At 38.3% G+C, this 18396-nt stretch overlaps 1 protein-coding gene across 1 annotated transcript; it reads right to left on the reverse strand.

Annotated features, from left to right (window-relative positions):
* Nucleotides 1–1881: 1881 nt before the first annotated feature.
* On the reverse strand, nt 1882–3255 carry rrs1 (ribosome biogenesis regulator 1 homolog). Its single transcript, XM_040126326.1, has one exon. It carries the CDS (start codon nt 3198–3200, stop codon nt 2136–2138), a length of 1065 nt encoding a protein of 354 aa, XP_039982260.1. The 5' UTR covers nt 3201–3255; the 3' UTR covers nt 1882–2135.
* Between the last annotated feature and the right edge of the window lie 15141 nt (nt 3256–18396).

The following is an 18396-nucleotide window of genomic DNA, read 5'->3' on the forward strand; positions in this document are numbered from 1 at the left end:
GGATTAGCTTGGTGAACTGTGCAAGGAGAAGTGCATTTCTGTGCTGTCTGAAAGAGGAAAGATCTGTGAATGGATGAGACAACTAATTAACCTCATTACCTGTGGCCTCAGTAGTCCTGCAAAATACTTGTTCGGACTGCACCCCCTCTGGCTCTAAGACAGCTCTCTTTCAAAACAGACAGAACATGAAATTATAAACCTGTAAAGACCAATTAGTTATAGAGTAATATGCTGACTAGAATGATAGAAAAATGCCAGTCAGCCTTCTATGGATTTAGGATGTGTACAACTGTACTAAAGGTGCAAATTCTTGCTCCGAGAGATATCTGTATCTGTTTTCACTGCTGCTAATTCAATGTGATGCCTCCAGTCTAAACACCAAGGACATAGCAAAGCCTTTACGTAACCTAAAACCACAGCTAAGCTGCTTAGAAAACTGGTGTATTTACCTCTATGAAGAAGAAAATACATGAGCACTGAGCAGCTCAAAGGTCAAGCCTTTATCTGTTAAGACAATTTAAGGCAGTTATTAAGAAAATATGTGAAACGCACACAGAAATATATCCTGCAACCCATGTTTTACATTGGACATTAGCAGAGATGAAAGTGACATAGTTGAAATATTAGATTGTTTAGCTACATCAACCATCACTGCTCTATTAATAATATATTTAATCTGTTGCCTTTACTGGCTGGAGCGCATTTATTTTATTTACTGTCAAAATGTATAGTATTGAAGTTCTGTTACACTGGTGCGAATTGGGGATTACTGTTTTATGCATTACAGCACCGTGTTATGGCATTTTTGACAATTACAGTAAACTTACAAGTGATAGAAATATCAAATGTTTTGTGTCTTGAATAAAAAACATTAAGAGGACTTCTTAATCTACAGCATTTCAAATACCTTGTTGAGTTGTTGCATATATTATGCTATTTGCATGATATTTTTGTGCAGACTATTGTACACTCTGCCATGATTAAAATCCAGTGATGAATGTACAAACTGTTGTGATGTTGTAATAAACTTGATTGCAATACCTTTTATCATAATGTGCTATTCAGTTTTGCATTCTATACTAGATTCTGAATCCCAAATTAGGTATGCAGACTTGTATGTTACCATTTTAGATTCTAGCTCAGTCCTCAAATCCATCTGACAAACAAATTCTAAGGTAGTTTTGAGTATGTAGTTTTTTCTGTCTTTAGAAGTGAAAAAATAAGTACAATCATAACAGTCAGTATGCATAGTGCTGCTATAAACCACTAGATTTTAGGGTATGCTGTGGATGTACAATATGTTACCACAACCAAAATGTAGTGTTGATGTAGAGTGCAAAAAATGTAATCAACATTAAGAAAAAAAAAAAAGATGAAAATTTTTAGAAAAAACATTTCACTCTGTTATATTGAACTGACAGTTCAAATGTCCGAACTGCAAAAAAAGAAAAAGGTTACCACACATATTAGTTATATAGATGTATATATGTGTGTAGGTCAACTTACCATTATTTTCATTATTTATCAGTCCACAGATTATTCGTTTAATTAAGTAGTCCAGGAATTGTTTGAAAATATTTTTTTAAAAACAACAAAACAAAGAAAAAAAAAGGTCCATCACAGTTTCCCAGAGCCCAAGGTGAAGTCTATACATTTCATGTTTTGTCCAACTAACACCCTAAAACTAAAAGATGTTCAATTTACAATGCTACAAACATTAAAATAAAAAAAACCCATCCTCCTGGCTAGAGGCAGAGGATGTTTTGCTTGAAAACTGAAACAATTACACACCTATCAAAACAGTGGCCAAAATATCTATCAATATCTTTCATACCTGGGATGACTTTATAAATTCTACATTCAATTAAACAGAAAAGGAAACACTATCACCTGATTTTAATTTGAGCTGCAAATTAAAGTATTTTACATTAAGATTACACACATTGGGACCAATTTACAGTAGAATTAATTTACATAAAGTGGAAGAGTCACAAAAATCCTGGACAGTCACAACATCACACCCATCATTCACAGGTGAATCAAACAGTCATTTCATATGGCATCATGAATGTCAAGACCAACGCTTTGATCCCAAGGCACAACCTAATGAAGCAGGACACAGGAGGTGAGAGTCCTCAGTGCTTTCCAGGTTTAGATCTCTTCTTCTGTCCTCCTCCTCCTGCTGCTGCTCCTGCTCTACCTCCCTTTCCTTTCCCTTTCCCTTTCCCACCCTTTCCTTTGCCTTTTCCTGACATGTTGCCTTTGCTTCCTTTCTTCCCTGCTCCCTTCTTGTATTTAGCTGTGGCCTCCTCCCTGTCCTCCTCTCTCATCTGTTTATTGACAGCCTTGGTGATGTCCAACTTTGGCTTCTTGCTGTCCATGATTTTCAGAAGCTCCAGCTGCTTCTGCCTCTCATTAGAAAAGTCACTGATGAGGGGCTCAAACTTCCTCTTCTTGCCTGTGTTCTTTGGTGGTTTCTCTTTGGGCAGCCGGTCCTGGAACCTCCCCACGGATGCTGTGGAGGTTTTGGCCACACTCACGGCTCTGGCGAGCTCGTTTTTGGACTGCTGTGCTGTGGGGGTCAGTCCCACACCTGGGACTTTGACTTTCTGCGCCCTGGCGATGTTCTTCAGCCTGTTGAGCTCGTTTCTGGCCACTCTCTCCTTCTTGGCTGTGACGCGTTTGGCGAACTGGTCCGCATTTGGGTCTGCGGTCTCCGGCACTTCAATAAGCCATTCCTTGGTGTTATCGTTAGCCCTCTTGTAGCCCCAGCGCCTCTTCCACTCCTTCGCTGTTTCATCCCAAACTAAGTTGGTCTTCTTCTTCTTCTGAATGCCCTTTAGTTTGGCGAACTGCTCCCATTTCGTCGGAGGTTTGGGCTTCGGAGGCGGCTTCTCTCTGGGCAGCGGGGTCGTCGGGTCCGGTAATTTGGCCACTATCGCTTCCTCGACCCTTTGCGTGGGTTGTTTCCAGATCTCGTTGATGAGAAGCTGTGTGTTATCACGAGCTAAAGACCGCAAGAAGTCCTCTTTCTTCTGCTCCCTGAGGTCCCTTGACTCAATGCGGTTTTTGTCACACGCCAGAAGGTTACCGACGTCAAACTCTAGGTCCAACTCTTTGTGGACGGAGATACTTCTCAGTTTTTCTGCCTCTTCTTGCTCAGCTTTAGCCAACAGCTCTTCCACATTGCACGCAGCCATGTTGCTCAGTGCTGTTCACTACCCACGTGTGAAATAGAAAAAAAACACCCTTAATTTCTTCCGGGTCATAGTTCGCCGGGGGAAATGTCGCCCTCTTGCAGCCACAAGGATGCGACATTGTTCCATTTCACTTTTTTTGATTTTTTTTTTTTTAACTTTTCTTTAGCATAAGGGAAAATATACATAAATGAACAACAGAACTCAATCAGCAATGGAGGAAATGATGCTGCAGCACAGCCGAATACAAACAGCATAAAATAGAGCTGCCATTACAGTGAAAATCAGGAGAGAAAAAGATTTACAAAACATTTTTAAAAAATAAAAGAGAGTGCACAAAGGAACAAGATAAGAGACATTAAAAAATAAAGGACCGAGATATAGATGTATACAGTTTTTTAGCCTTTCTGTTCATTTGTCCCATATACTTAAAGTAGTTGGCAAGTTTATATATGAACACAGTGAAAGACGGAGTACTACCTTTCCACTTACAAGTATGTATACCATATATACCCAAAATGATCCCAAGATTGACAGTGTCTAAAAATGTTTCAATCCAAGTTGTCTATAAAATTAGTTGTATCATTGTAAGTAAATGAAGGTATGTAATCCATTTTTAATGACAACCAATTATTAATATCAGACCAAAACAAAGTGGCATATGAATATTTAAAAAAACAGGTGGTTGATGGTGTTGGCCTCTGTAGAACAAAAGAGGCACCAATCTACTTCAATTTTAAATTTCTTGTGTAGAAAATCAGTGAAAGGGTATATTGCTGATACTATTTTAAAATGGATTTCGTTGACTTTAGGAGCAATTGGACATGATAGATAAAAAGATGATATGAGTTGAAGTCCCCAAAAGTGTTTTGTTTAAAAACCTGACTTACTGTTCTGTTTTTACACTTTTTGTCCGACAAATTGGCCTCTCCAACTTTTAGAGAAGGCAAAGAAGGGGCAAACAGAGAAAAATTGCAGACTGCTTCATGTTAGTTGGAATAAAGGAATGGGAATTGCTTTACGGATTTTGTTATACCCTTTTCTTGAAATAGTAATATTATACTTTCTGGTGAAATCTTCAAAGGATAAAAAGTGTCCAGCTGAATTCAATAATCCTGGACAAAAGTTAGCCAATACCAATCAGCTTTAAAAAACGAATTTTCTATCTATGGTTATAACCCTTCTATTCCAGAATTAAGAATTGTGTGGTGAAAAATTCGGGGTAAATATAATTTTTCCAAAATGTAATACGTGGTTGTGGAAGTGAGACAGATTTACAGGAATTCTTGACACCTCAAAATCCCATTTAAGCAAGAAGTCAGTCCTTCCAACCTTATTAAATATTTTGTTAGGTATATGGTAAACTTTCGTTTAACCATTTGACTCTAAAGGCTGCAATTACTGATTCAAATTCCGTGGCTTTTAAGCCTCCATTCACATAATCCCAGAGTAATTATGATTTATGTAGGTTTGTTCTTCCATATGAAGTTATATATTATGGATTTAGATGACTTTATCACTTTTGATGAAGTGTACAAAGAATGGCATGGGCAGAAAAGCCTTGATAAACCTTCTGCTTTGGAAAGAACAATCCTACCCAGTATAGATAAGTCTCGTGTGAGCCAATGTGTGGAGCCACAGTTGTGTAAATTGCATACTGGACTAATGATTGGCTTCCAAATGTTGTGACGTTACAAAATCATCTCATATGTACACGTCTTAATCACAGATTTAAGGTGAGCACACAGAAATTTTCCCCCATGTGAAAACAGTCATCTGTCGGCACATATGAAAACCATTCTGCAAAGAGAAGCTCAAACATCCAGGTGAAGTAATAATAAGCAAATCATATTTCTGAGTAGAGGAGCAATTTAGGAACTTTTACATGTTAGTGAAAAAAAAAAAAAAAACGATTTTCAAATTAATTAGTTAAGAGTTTGGAAGAACTTTAAGAAATACATTTATGTTTATATAGATCTGACCTAATAGCACAATGTTGTGACAGAGGTAGCCTATTCCAATTCTTTGTTTTGCATGAAAAACAAAATTAATATTGGCTGAAAAAACATTCCAGCCACATGGTCCATTTGGTTGCTGTTTTGCAGCTTTTGATTGTATCACATGATCTTCATCAGCATATGGAGTTTGTTCATTTCCCATCGAATAACAGATTCCAAATTACAATACAATCTCAAATTTAATATTTCTTTATTGAATTACATTCCTTTATAATAGCCACACTTTAAAAGGTTGAAAATCCCCCCATGCTCAGTAGTTGGTTTGTATGGTGCTTTCTTTCTTTCATTTTATCATTTGAACAGTTTGCAAACACAAGAGAGTATGCCGAAAATCTGAATGCATTTTACTCTCCTGTGCTAAACATGAAAGAAAAATCATTCTAATAATAGATAATAGATAAATGGCATTTTCAGTGATTTCGGTGTGCAGACTCTTCCTGTATTTAAGATTAAGATTAAGATAGATCAAAATACCACAACTGCATCAGTTACAAAATACAACAGTGCACAAGCTTTTAAAACAAAAGGCTAAATAAAAATGAGACAAAAGAAAAATAAAAGCTTGATAGTTCAAATAGAAGAACAGAATGTAAATAAAAATATATTAATTTTCAGTGCATATATTTTTTCCCCTACAATTAGGGGCAATTTGGAAGCTTTTCTACTTGAGTATATATTGTTTAAAGAGTTAAGAAATATAATAACTTCTACTGCTATTATAAAGTTTGTCACAATAAACTCACAGAGAAGAACTGTGAGTTTCTGTGCTTTGACTCTTATAATGGTTTCACATCATTTTAAACTTCTGGAGTTGTGAAAAACTTTATAATAGGATTACTATAAGTGTTTTCTAGAGAGATTAAATTGAGTGAAGTATTAATATCCTCCCTTCTCTAGAATGTATTCTGTATGTGTTTCTCCCATAGATCCAGGACTATAATAACTATTTTTGTCCTTGTCTCCACTAATTTGGAGGTGGAGATGGAGGAGGGGGAAGGGTTTCCTATTATGACTGACTGGCTGTCGGTTGCTCAAAGACAGTGATGTTATTATTTTGGGCTCCAGTCATTATATTCATCACCACACTTGCCATGTGAACGCTGACACTCTGAAAGGCACAGAGATAAGGTCACAAGTGCTGCCTTGTTTGGAGATGTGGCCCAAAGTCCTTGTCACGATTTAGAGAAGGATATAAGGTCCTCTGTGACATGGATGTATATCGTATAAAATCACCCATTTTAAAGACAGTCCACTAGTTAGTTGCTGGCCTCAGCTGCCTGTGTCATCCGCTGTCTCCACAAGTGTAGAGGATTTTTTGCTGACTTTTGATCCAGGGTGAATTAATCTAAATAGGATTGCTTTTCCATGGTGTTTCTTGTATGGAAGAATACACAGCACAGGCCAGATAAAGCTCTTTTTTGAGCTGTGACCATGGAGCAAAGTCATTCCCACCCTCAGTGTCTGCATCTCCACAGCTTTTAAATGTGCTTAAAAGGATAAGACTTAGAAAGAGTTCGGTTCATAACATATTACTGCTTTCATGCGAAAACCCTCACAGGTTTAGATTTTTAAATTTTTTTTTTAGTTTTAGCTGAAGGAGCTCAATGCTCTGTATCAAGTTGATTTTTTGACTCTTTTTCCCCCCAAGTGCCTCAAAAATCAACAATTTGGACTAACAGGAGGGTTTTTAACTGACATTAGTCATATCTGAGTCCACATTGTTCCTAATGCAGAGTGTAACTTAAGCAGTAATATAAAATATCTCGATGATGGGGAATTGCTGTTGAAATTTAAAAAAAAAAAAAAAAATTAAACTCGAAATAGGTTTTTATTTTTGTTTTAAGAAATGCTCTCCATTTGCAGCAAGAGAGAAAACCTTCTTCAATCTACATTTGATCTGTCCTGGATTACAACCTGCGTAGGCTTGATCCTTTTTATCATTCATCTCTGCATTTTGTTTTTAACGTTGGTTCACAAACTCAGCACTGTAATTTATATGGTTAACTGGATGGATCTCACTATTTATCCTAGTTCAAACAGCCAGGTGGATGAGCCTCAGAGTCTGTACTGTGCAAAACTGCATTTTTGTACCACTACTAGAACACTACAAGACAAACTGCATTTGGAAACACTACCTTTGTCTAAGGCATCCAAACCACACATCCAAAATGTGTTTTAGGAAGCATGTAACTATTTTAAATACTCACATTTGCTCCTTTATGCCCCTCAGGTTCCATTTAAAAATGTGCTATATGTTAGCAGTTTATTACTCTTTGTATGATAGTATAAAAATCTCTTCAACACAGAGAGAGCATGCAAAAAAATTCATATGTAGAGAAAAATGTTTTTTTTCCCCTTTATACATAACCCTAAACTTCAGGTAATAACACTTAATTATGTAAGCATAATACCACATAAGTGAATTGTGACATGTAATAAAATAACTGAGATATAATGAAAAAATTAAGCACCTTTGCACATTTAAATTTTTTTTTATGAATGAATAGAACTTGTGAATGGTTCACTAAGCAGGGACAAACCCGTAGCTCTAACAGGATCAGTGGTTTGCATTATTCAAAGGGCTAGAAAGACCATTCATGCTGCATGTTGTAGCCCTGTTTATAGATTGCATGCACATGTGCAGTTAAAAGTGCATTTGTCCAGTTTATTTGAAGCTTTTCACACTGCTTTTCATGTGTTACAACAGTATCTCTTCTGCATTTCGTCACAGAGAAAAATGTCGGTGACGTGAAGATCTGTGTGCTTCTCTTTTTTTTTTTCATCTTTATCTTTAAATACCTACCGACTGGTGGTCACACTGATCCATGAATCACAGGGGTGGAAGAAAGGACATTCATTCATGCAAAAACTAGCCCGAGGCTTGAAACTTCCTTCTCCTTCCAAAAGTTGACCTGTTAGCATCAAAGAAGAGGTGAGAGCGCTGGAGGGCCAGATATAGAAGGAGAGTAAAATAATCTCATCAGCACCATCCTGGCATAAATCAGACATGATTAGCTGCTGACACTTTGCTTGTGTATTTATAGTCGTTGTATTATTACATAAAATTCTTTGACCTACTTGGCTGGAGCACTGAAAAGTTTTTTTTTTTACACAATTTCCAGTATTTTGTAGAATATCTTTCAGTTTTCTTTCTTTAAAGAACAACATGCTGTATTTTTTTTGTTTGTTCTACGAGGTGAAGTTTGCCTTTACTCAGGGAAAAAAGAGGTGACTTAGCTTGCAAAGAAATTTCAGGGTTCACACGTGTTACTGAGGCATATAGGAGGCTTAAAAATATTCCCTGAACATACAGTAAACCTACAGATCCATCACTGTGGTAAATATCATGGGTAACAGCTTCACGTGACATGATTTCATAGAGAAATCAATAAAAGGGACTGTCTGTCCAAGTTAACCCTAAGCTGCTCAAGCAAAACAAACAATCCACATGACTGAGCTGTTAGCTGATAGGCTTAGGCACTTTTGTAGATTACATTCACTACTTCCTGTTTCCACAGCGAGAGGGAAATGAGTGTCCCCTGGCGAAAAGAGTTTAGTTGGCTGACAGTTGAGGTCAGAGCTTTTTATTGATCTGCTATGGTTGGGACAGAAACACTATTTGGCCCTGTGCAATGCGTCACAGCTACCTGCTGCTCCCAAACTACTGCCTGCACCACATGGTGTCTCACATGCTAAGAAGGACAAGCATGAAGATAAACTGAATCAACAAGGGCTTGCAAAATCACCAGTCACTTTGCTGCATCTTTTGTATTAATTTTCGAAAAGTTCAAAAGAGGGCAAAAGGTAATCCTGTGTTTAGACCTCTTGCTGTGGCAGGTATTACCCAGTTCTCTGGAGCCAGATCACAGTGGATGTGCTGTTTGCAGGTGAGCAGGAAACACAGCTGCGGTTTCCAGGAAGTGCACACTCTGTCCCTCCAGCTGACGTGATTAAAACAGTTCAGGCGCACCCCAATACCTGGCCCGCTTCCTAGAACCAGCACGGCATGGACTTGAGAGTCCTTGAGATATCATTCAAACCACATTAACAGTGCGTGCGCGCGCGCGTGTCTGTGTGTGTAAGGTAGAAGCTCATGAAAGCTAGTGCATGATGAAAGTGTTATTGCAATTGTGTGTGTGCTTCAGGGGCTCCATGCTGGATGTTGGAAGCAGACAGAGATGGGTAGCACCTGGTGTCATGGCAACTTACAGAGATCGTCCCTCAGTTTGATATTCAGCAGCACTGTGGGGGTTTATCATGTTGACATCATCGGATACACCCTATGCTCTGTTGAGCCAGAGCCTCCACCAAGTTCACCAACTTTGTGAGAATAATGATGAAATTATTAGTAGGTGATTAACAAATCTTTTTGTCTCCTTCATCAACAGCTGGTACTTTTTCTATATTTTTTGCATCATCAGTCAGGATTTAAGATTTACACACAGCTCCTCATTGCAGCTCACAACCTTTCCATCATTCCCATTCAATCAAAAATTATATTTATTTCAAAGTATTGCAGTGTAATAAGACTGTATACCTGTCTGAGCTTAAAGGGATAGTTCTCATTTTTGGGAGACGCCTATTTGATGTCTTGCCGAGTCTTAGATAAGAAGAGTAATACCACTATCATGTCTGTACGGTAAATTTGAAGCTACTGCCAGCAGCTTGTTAGCTTAGCTTAGCAAAAAGACTGGAAACAAGGGGAAACAGCTAGCAGGGCTCTGTCCAAAGGTAACAAAATCTGCCTACCAGCACCTGTAAAGCTCACTAATTACCATGTTATATCCTGTTTGATTAATCCATGCAAAAATTGGGGTGTAAAAATAACAAAATGGTTTTACAGAGGCTTATGTGTCGTTTTATATCTTGGCTGGATGAGGTAACGTCTTGGAGTAATCTCCTGTAAAACCACAGAGTTTGCAATTCTATTTTTGTATTAATAAAACAAGAGTTATAATGTGTTTAATGGGCCTTAGAGGTGCTAGTAAGCAAACTTTCTTTTACCTTTGGACAGAGCCATGCTTCATATTTGCTGTACAGACATGAGAGTGGTACCAATCTTCTTATCTAACTCTCGGCAAAAAATTGAATAAGCTTATTTTCTAAAATGCTGAACTGTTCCTTTAAATTCAACGCACAATAACCAGATAAAATATATTTTATTACAAAGGCAGAGGCATTATGGTTAAATTTATACTTTCACAGATCTTTTGTAGTCTTTCACCTCATAATCGTGTAAAATCTCCACTTGGTCCTTCATGACTTGAGTATCTTTAAGTAGCTTGTCATCATCTTCTAAAGCCAGCAGTATTTTTTACATACAAACAATCAAATCTACCAATACACACACAAACAAACACACACACACGCAAGAAAAAGAGAGCAACTTTTGCCAAACCTGTGCAGCCTAATGTGTGGACCAGCCCCTCGGGTAGAGCCTGAGAAATCCTCTTTGAAACCTCGGTGCAGATCCAATAATGAGGGGGCTGAGTGCCGGGCCCCAGTGTGAGGGGTATCCAGGGCCCTTATTGATCCCTTGTTAATTAGTCCTTAGGTGCATATTGGCGCATAATTAGACCAATACTGAGTGTAATGAATGCAGACAACCATTAACTCCTCTCGGAAATTGTTCACCACAAGAATGATGTAGAATTTGGTCTTCAGAAATTATTTTGGGAAACAGCATGCGTATTACAGATACGATGTACACAGATAATAGCTGAGCAGGATGTATATAATTTAATGTATAGAACTGTTTTGTAATGCATTTAATGAGTACTTGTCAAAGACGAGAGGGCTTTTATCCACCAAGTGCTACTCAACTTTGCTCCAACTGATTTGATAGCAATGGACCATGGGGAACATAAGAAAAAAAAAATGATACTGAAAGAAATAGTTTCAAACAAAATATGCGTTCTGACATGTGACAAATTGCCCTTTTCAGAGATTCACTGAAGACACTGTGGAAGTGTTGTCGTCTCACTTCTGAGCTGCAAGTCATGCACCGCTGATGTTTCAAGCAGGATTTGTAGAATCATTCAGACATTGTATCTGTCTATTGAACTTCAAATACTCTTAATTATTTGCGACTGCAGCTGGAAAGTGGTGAGTTGGAGATGCAAGTCAGGATGTAAACGATGATTCCAAGTCAGTCACACAAAGGTCAAGTTTAGAGGAGAACTTGTTTTTCGGCTTCTTTTGTAACTCAAGATAATTTTTTACAAACTTTTTACATTATTTCAGTAGTGGCTTTTGATGTTTTTGCATTTTTGCATTTGTATCTCAAATTCTGGACTGACTTGACAATCCATTAGTCCAAATCTGGCCTTACTTGACTATGCACTTGATGCCCATCTAAGCAATTCAACAGGAACAACTCCTCCTGGACCAGTCAATGTTTTTCAATGAGTCAGAGAAGGAGTGCTCATTAGCAAAAGGGCAGAAGTCACCTTGCTCCGCTCATCCTCTCGGCCACTCTCACTTATTGCTAACAGAGTGTCAGTTGCAGGAATGCTAAACATGCCTGTATGATCAGATTCATGTCGGAGCACAGAATCAGTGATGATGTATACAGTCCTTCTCCTGCTCTGATGACTATGTGACTCCTGTCAGCCAGTTTGCTTTGTTCTCCAAAAAGTTGTCAGATCAATGCCGTGATTAAATGTTGGTCACGCATCATGCAACCCTCTGGCCTGACGTGATGCAACAGTCACTAATTGCAAGCTACATTCACCCAACTGTCCTCTCTTGTAGCATGACAGATGCCGAAGAACATCAGGATCCCAGGGGACATTCCTGAGCTATAAATAATATGGATCACATACATCTATGCAGGGACCCTCAAGCATTGGTATGCTTGCTTTGATATGTAAATTTAACCCCCCCCCCCCCCCCCCCAATGCCCCAGAGTTTGAGTAAGTGAAACAATTTAGAAGAATTTCACAAGGCGTCTCATGTTTAGAATACTCAAAAACCCCTGGTTTCTAAAATAACATTTGAACTTTGAGTTAAAGCGTCATTTGCACTAAACTGTACTAAATTCATCAGGGTAAATGAAACCTAAAGTTGCCAGCTTGTACGTTCACATAAATGAATAATATTTATGATTTTACTGCGGAGGCTGAGGCTAATTTGTCCATGAAATAAAAACCAATCTTAGGTTTTTGCAAGTGGTGTACAAAAAGTAGAATCACAACATGAAAAATTGAATTTATACCACATTACAATTACAACAATACAAAGGTGAGGCACTGATATGCTGATTACCTATTTGCAAAATGTGTCATCTTTAAATGATGACTAAAATTAAAGTACATTTGCAACACAACATGCAAATACCTGACTTCTAGAAATCATGACAGCAGGTGCCCGATGGACGAAGTGAATCAGCAAAGAGAAACTCTGGTCACAAATGGACACTTTAAAGTATAGTAGATAAGTGCCTCGAATGAACAGCCTCAAATATTACCACTAAATTGAACCGGCGCCTCTGTCGTCATTCTTGAGAAAAAACTGTAGGTTGTGACCTTCAGTATACAAAGCTTGAGTGTTGGGCAAGGCTGCCTTTTATGAAACCAATTTTTTGCCTGTGCACAAAGAGCCAAAACCTGGCGTAAGGAGCACAAAACCTGCAGCCCTGGGAGATGAAAAGATCTGAACATCAATGAACCTTTATGGGTAGTTTTGCGTGCAAAGCAGATTTCTATTCCCTTCATCCTTCAAAGAGGGAATTTTTTCTATTCAATAAACACAGTTTCAGACCTTGACAGCATCTATAGAAGGCTTGAATATTCAGGCAAGGTTGGTGTCCTTTTCTCCTTTTTGTGCTTATTTGGTTTTTTGGTTTTTTGTATTTTTTGTGCATTTGCTGAGGGTTTCTGAGGATGTGAGGGATTTGAAACATGAGATCCTGCTGCTCTGTTATCATTTTGGACTCCACAGCAAGTGAAGAAAGTTGGTGAAATGAGCTGTGATCAAAATGGCAGAAGTTGGAAATTCTCAGAGGAAAAAAACAGGGGGCCTTTCATTTCCATTATATACAGTTGCTAAAAACATCCTAAGGTTTTTCATGAGAATAACACATGTGCTCACACATTCGCTTTTTCAATCACTTTCCTCAAACAAGCACCTCAAAGTGAAACCAAACATAATCAGCTCTGTGGTAATTCTCTGGTTTATTTTGGGTTTTTATTTTTTTGTAAGACTTTTCTCCAGAGCTGAGATTTATGGATAATTTACACCTCAGTTTCATTTGCTCAACGCCTGCACGGTGTCAATAGAAAGTAATGTTTGTGACAGCCGCAAGGCCTCAACTCCATATGTACTCCCAAATAAAACATGATGATTCACTGTCACAAATGATTTAGAACAGATAACGGATGGTGGATACATTTTGTTGTTCTTTACATGCTGTTACTGGCAGGGAGGAGGGGTGCAACAAAGCAGCATCTTGACTGTAATTGTATGAATCGCTTCAGGCTACCTACACCCTGCTTGTGGTTAGTTAGGCTCCTGTTCCTTCTGCCCTGTTTGAAAGTCATTGCCAGCTCAAGTTAAACTAAACTATGTCCACCCCGAGGCTCAGTGTTATATCACACAACTCAATCAGGCAGATGGCTTCATATACTTAGTCGGAATGCTTGCTTTCTGCTGGGGGTTATCAGTGCAAAGTATACATTGTTGTGAGCATGACAGAAACACATACCCATGCATACATGCATGTGTACTGGTATACAAAAACAAACTTGTGCATAGTTGAGGGTGCGGGCTTCCAGCTCAAAGAACGAGAGATTGGTGGTGTGCCAGTATCCAAATCCTCATCTAATTAATGTTTACATAACTGTGGCCAATGTAATTTTATGCACGCCCATGTTGAGAGGGGTCAAGGAGCTTGGGGAAGCCCACCTGAGTTGACAATAGCCTGTGTCGGAGTTGTATGCACAGCGCAGCGAACTGGACACATCAGGAGGGATTGAGAGGAGGAAAAAAAAAAACACGCTAATTACAAAACACAGTTTGCAAACACTGGTCACAGAGCAATTTGGTAATTAAATTGAAAGTTCTTGGAAAAACTATTTGAGTGTAACCTTTTCACTATGATCAATGAATATTTGCTTTCCACACAAATCCTGTCTAATTTAAGTGGTAATAAAACATCTTTGCATTGAGATAACTATGTTAAAAAGACACTATTTTAAAATTGGCAAGAATATGGCAAGAATAGGTGTAGTGAGAGCAACACATTTAATTGTGCTATGATTAGATATCTAAGAAAAAAAAAACCTAGCCAGATGCTGTTTTGTATGTGCTATATTGCAGAATGAAGGTGAAGATCAAAAAGTGCGTTGTAATAGTGGCGATACAGTAGAAAACACATCTAAAAGTGACATCATTATCCGTTATGATGGTGTTTGTCTTTGCTCTTCCTCATGACTTGCAGCAGTCAGATGTACTTAGGGTAATGATTGTTAGGGTGAACTGTAAGGTAAAAAATACACTGTATGGCAAAGATACGATTTTGTGGATATTGAAGAAGCTTTCCTAAAGATTAGGAAGATGGTATAATATGAACCTTACAACAAAGGAAAGATTTAGAAGCTGTGGCAGGATGTGGTAAAGACTACATACAGAGGTCAGTGTGAGCAAGCAAACTGAAACTGTTGAATATACAGATAAGAGAGGCCAAAAGTAGGATATGCAGTGATGAAAATAGACCCAGAGAGTTGCAGCACATGGACAAAAAAAAAAAAAAACACAACAGGGCTGCAGAGATCTCGCTCTTAACACAGATAGCCCTGAATGGAACAAAACAAAAACAAGCCATTGATAGCAGCATCGGTGCTTTGCCAGCAGGATATGGCAAGTTCTGCCAAAGCAGCTGAAGCAGGGACATTGGAAAAACCTAGGAGAGTATAAAGGAAGAAAATGATGGAGTTGCTTGAAATTACAGTATATAGTAAGCAACCTGAGATGGAGTCACCTCAGAAGCTCAGGCGCTGGCAGTGTGAAGACCACACGTATCCTCTGGGCTCAGATGCAGCAGTGCTTAAATATACTAGGAAGCAAAGTCTTTGACAAGGTCAAAATGCTTGGCATCATAACAAGGGCCTGGCAGCTTCAATTGAGAGCATATAAACAGATTTTTTTTTTTTTTTTTTTTTTTTTACCCTTAAGCAGTACAGAACACAGAAAATAAAACTTAAAAAAAACTTAGAAAAAAAAAAAAACTTCACTTACTGTTAGGGCAGACAGGAGAGTCGAGGCGTTAGGAAGCCCTTAGGACATTCTTGGTAATGTCTGAGATGTAAGCTTTAACTTATCATACTTATCATACATACTTATCATATATAAGAAATTACTTATCGTCATTGTGCTGTGAAAACCATGCATCTCCAAAATGTCAACTTTTCATAATCAAAGTCCTGTTTTCAATTTTTGTGACAATATATTGTTTAGCTAACCCAACTGGCTTTAAAATGAATAATTTAGCTTAAGAAGGAGAATTTTCTCAAACTACGTTTAGAAGGCACTGAATGTGGAAAAGGCACATTTTCTAGGGATAATTTAGGGAACATGTTTGACAGGAGGTATCAACTTGACTACTCAAATGACACACCTCTTTCTATGTGCTTGCTACCTTTCCACAGACCAAATGAGGTTTCTTTCTACATTAACACCACCGGGGACAGTCATATCAGATCCCCGCTTTTGCTAAATGTTTGGATTACCTCCCACCATCACTGGATAAAGGGGAAGGCAGTGAAGGACAGTGCAGCTCCTGGCAACTCTCCTCTGCCTGACAGCTGTGTCTCTATATCGCTCATCCCAAGAAACACTGTCACTCTTCAATCGTCCAGTCACTCACACTGACACTGATGAATATACTAGACAAGATGAGCTTGCATGTCCAACTACCTGCCCTCCATGCTTACAGCATCTTACCCCTATCTCACTCCTACTGTGTTTTCTGCATCTCTAGTCATAAACTCCACTTCTGTACTGTATAGTCACCCTTTCCTCTCTCTGGAGGGTTAAACCTGATGTTGAAAGGCTTCTGACAGATTAGCTCCAGATTAATGTGTGTATCTCTGTTGATTGATTCATTACATTAGTTTTATTTGACCAGATCAGTTGATTGATGCCAAGCACTGGAAGCTTTTAAATTACAGCCACTCAATCCAATTAACCACAGAAAACAAAGTTCAGTCCAGCAATGATTCTCTGACACAGTTTATGCTTTCAACACCACAATGTATTTATTAAAAACATATTATTCATTGCACAGTAACAAAAGCCAAAACCAATATCTTTCCACATGATGTGTTAATTTCTGTATTTGGAGTATCACAAAATTAGTTTAATTTTTTTCCTGCTAAGCTAATTTTTGTGCACAGTTTTGTTGCAGGCACTGTAGGGAATTGTGTTTTGCCCAATCTTCTGTGAAGAAAAGATGAACATCTTTTCTTGAGCTGCCGTTTGGTGTAACTGTCTTATTTTTCATTTTGGTCTAGTGCTACTGTGTGTGTTCTTCAAACTAAAGAATGAACACAGACACCTACACAAACAATTAGAGAGGAGGAATACTTTGCAACTTGTAGAAAACCCTCAGTCGCCTTCTGATCAGAAAAAAGAAAACATAGGATGGGTCATTTGATTTACTCAAGGGTAAAGCATGCTCAGATAGTGATGCCAGTTATGTACAGCATGTTTTTATTGCACAGGCACTCTTTTAAATATCCCCACACTGTGACCAAGATTATATATTTTTTTGAGGTAGGTCAACTTTCTCTTCAAAGGGTATCAAGGTATTTTTTGACTGTATTTGCCGCTCCATCAAAAATATATAACACTTCCCAACCCTACATGTATTGTTTTCCCCATTAGACTATTTTAAATGCATCTTCTGAAAAACAACAATGCATCTCATCCTGCACAAACACATCTGATTTCACTGCATCTTCACTGGCTTGTATCCTGTCTAATGTGGTGGAGGACATCCATTATATGTCCTGTGGGCAAAAGCCCAGCGCGATCATCTGACAGGACTCGGGGTTTGTGCACATGGCTTTAAGGGGTGGCACGAAGTCCCCTGCTTGTACAAATATAGAGAGCGGGCAAGACTTTCTTGGAAATTGGCAACTTTCAGTCAACTGGATGAACTTGTCACCACTCAGAATGATGACATCACATCTCAGATCTCTTATAGACAAAGGCCAAGAAGTGAACTCTGACATAAGTGATGTCAAATATGACTTTTGAAATGTGTTGACTAAACTAGTCACTGCTGTGTTGTGATAGATGTACAGTTCTATTATTATACAATCTTGGCTATCCTCCTGCTGAACCATAACTTGTGAACTGAAAAAATTGCAACAGACATGTTTGGTTGAAGAAAGACAGAAAAAAATGCACTGCCTCCACTACACTGACAGTTTTCTTACATCAGCACTCCACTTGACAATAAATAATTCTTTCACCAACCAAAACTGACAAAACATACAACTAGGTTGTTCTTTGCCATACACATTAAAATATTAAATAAGAAAATAATACTTATATAATAGCAGCCTTACCAATTTAAGCTGCATATGGGCAACTTTGCTTGGTCTGATGAATTTCCTTAAACCCCCTTGTACAAATATATCTGAGTGAGATACTGATCAGTGTAAGACAGACCAAAGTGACAGACATCCACAGAGACAGGAAGAAACCCATTAAACCATTTCAGCTTGAAATGTGATTGTTATATTAAATGAGAGTAGCTGCGCTGAGAGGAAAAGAGAGATTTTTAAGGTTGTTGGCGCTCTGAGACAAGCTCAGACTAAAGTAAGGAAAATCACTTGAGAATTTTTCTTTTCTCTGGCTGTTTTCTGTCACATTGATCCATATGATAACTGTCAGCGTCAATGCATATGATGTTTGTCATTCAGACCTGAAGTTATTTTTTCTCTCTTGCCACTGATCACACTTTACAACAGCATAAAGATTTGACAGAATTAGTGGGCTACAAATGATTCAAAACCTGGGTAAATGTCACTACACAATGAACACAGAATCAGCACTATATGTTAAGATTAAGGGGCCATTTGTGGTCACAGTGTGTTATTAAAGAGCAAAGAAAACTGGGTTACAATTTAGGTAGAATAGCTTTGCCCTAGATTTCTCTTGAGATGCCAATTTCT

The sequence above is a fragment of the Xiphias gladius genome, chromosome 5, assembly GCF_016859285.1.
Source record: "Xiphias gladius isolate SHS-SW01 ecotype Sanya breed wild chromosome 5, ASM1685928v1, whole genome shotgun sequence".
NCBI classification, from domain to species: Eukaryota; Metazoa; Chordata; class Actinopteri; order Istiophoriformes; family Xiphiidae; genus Xiphias; species Xiphias gladius.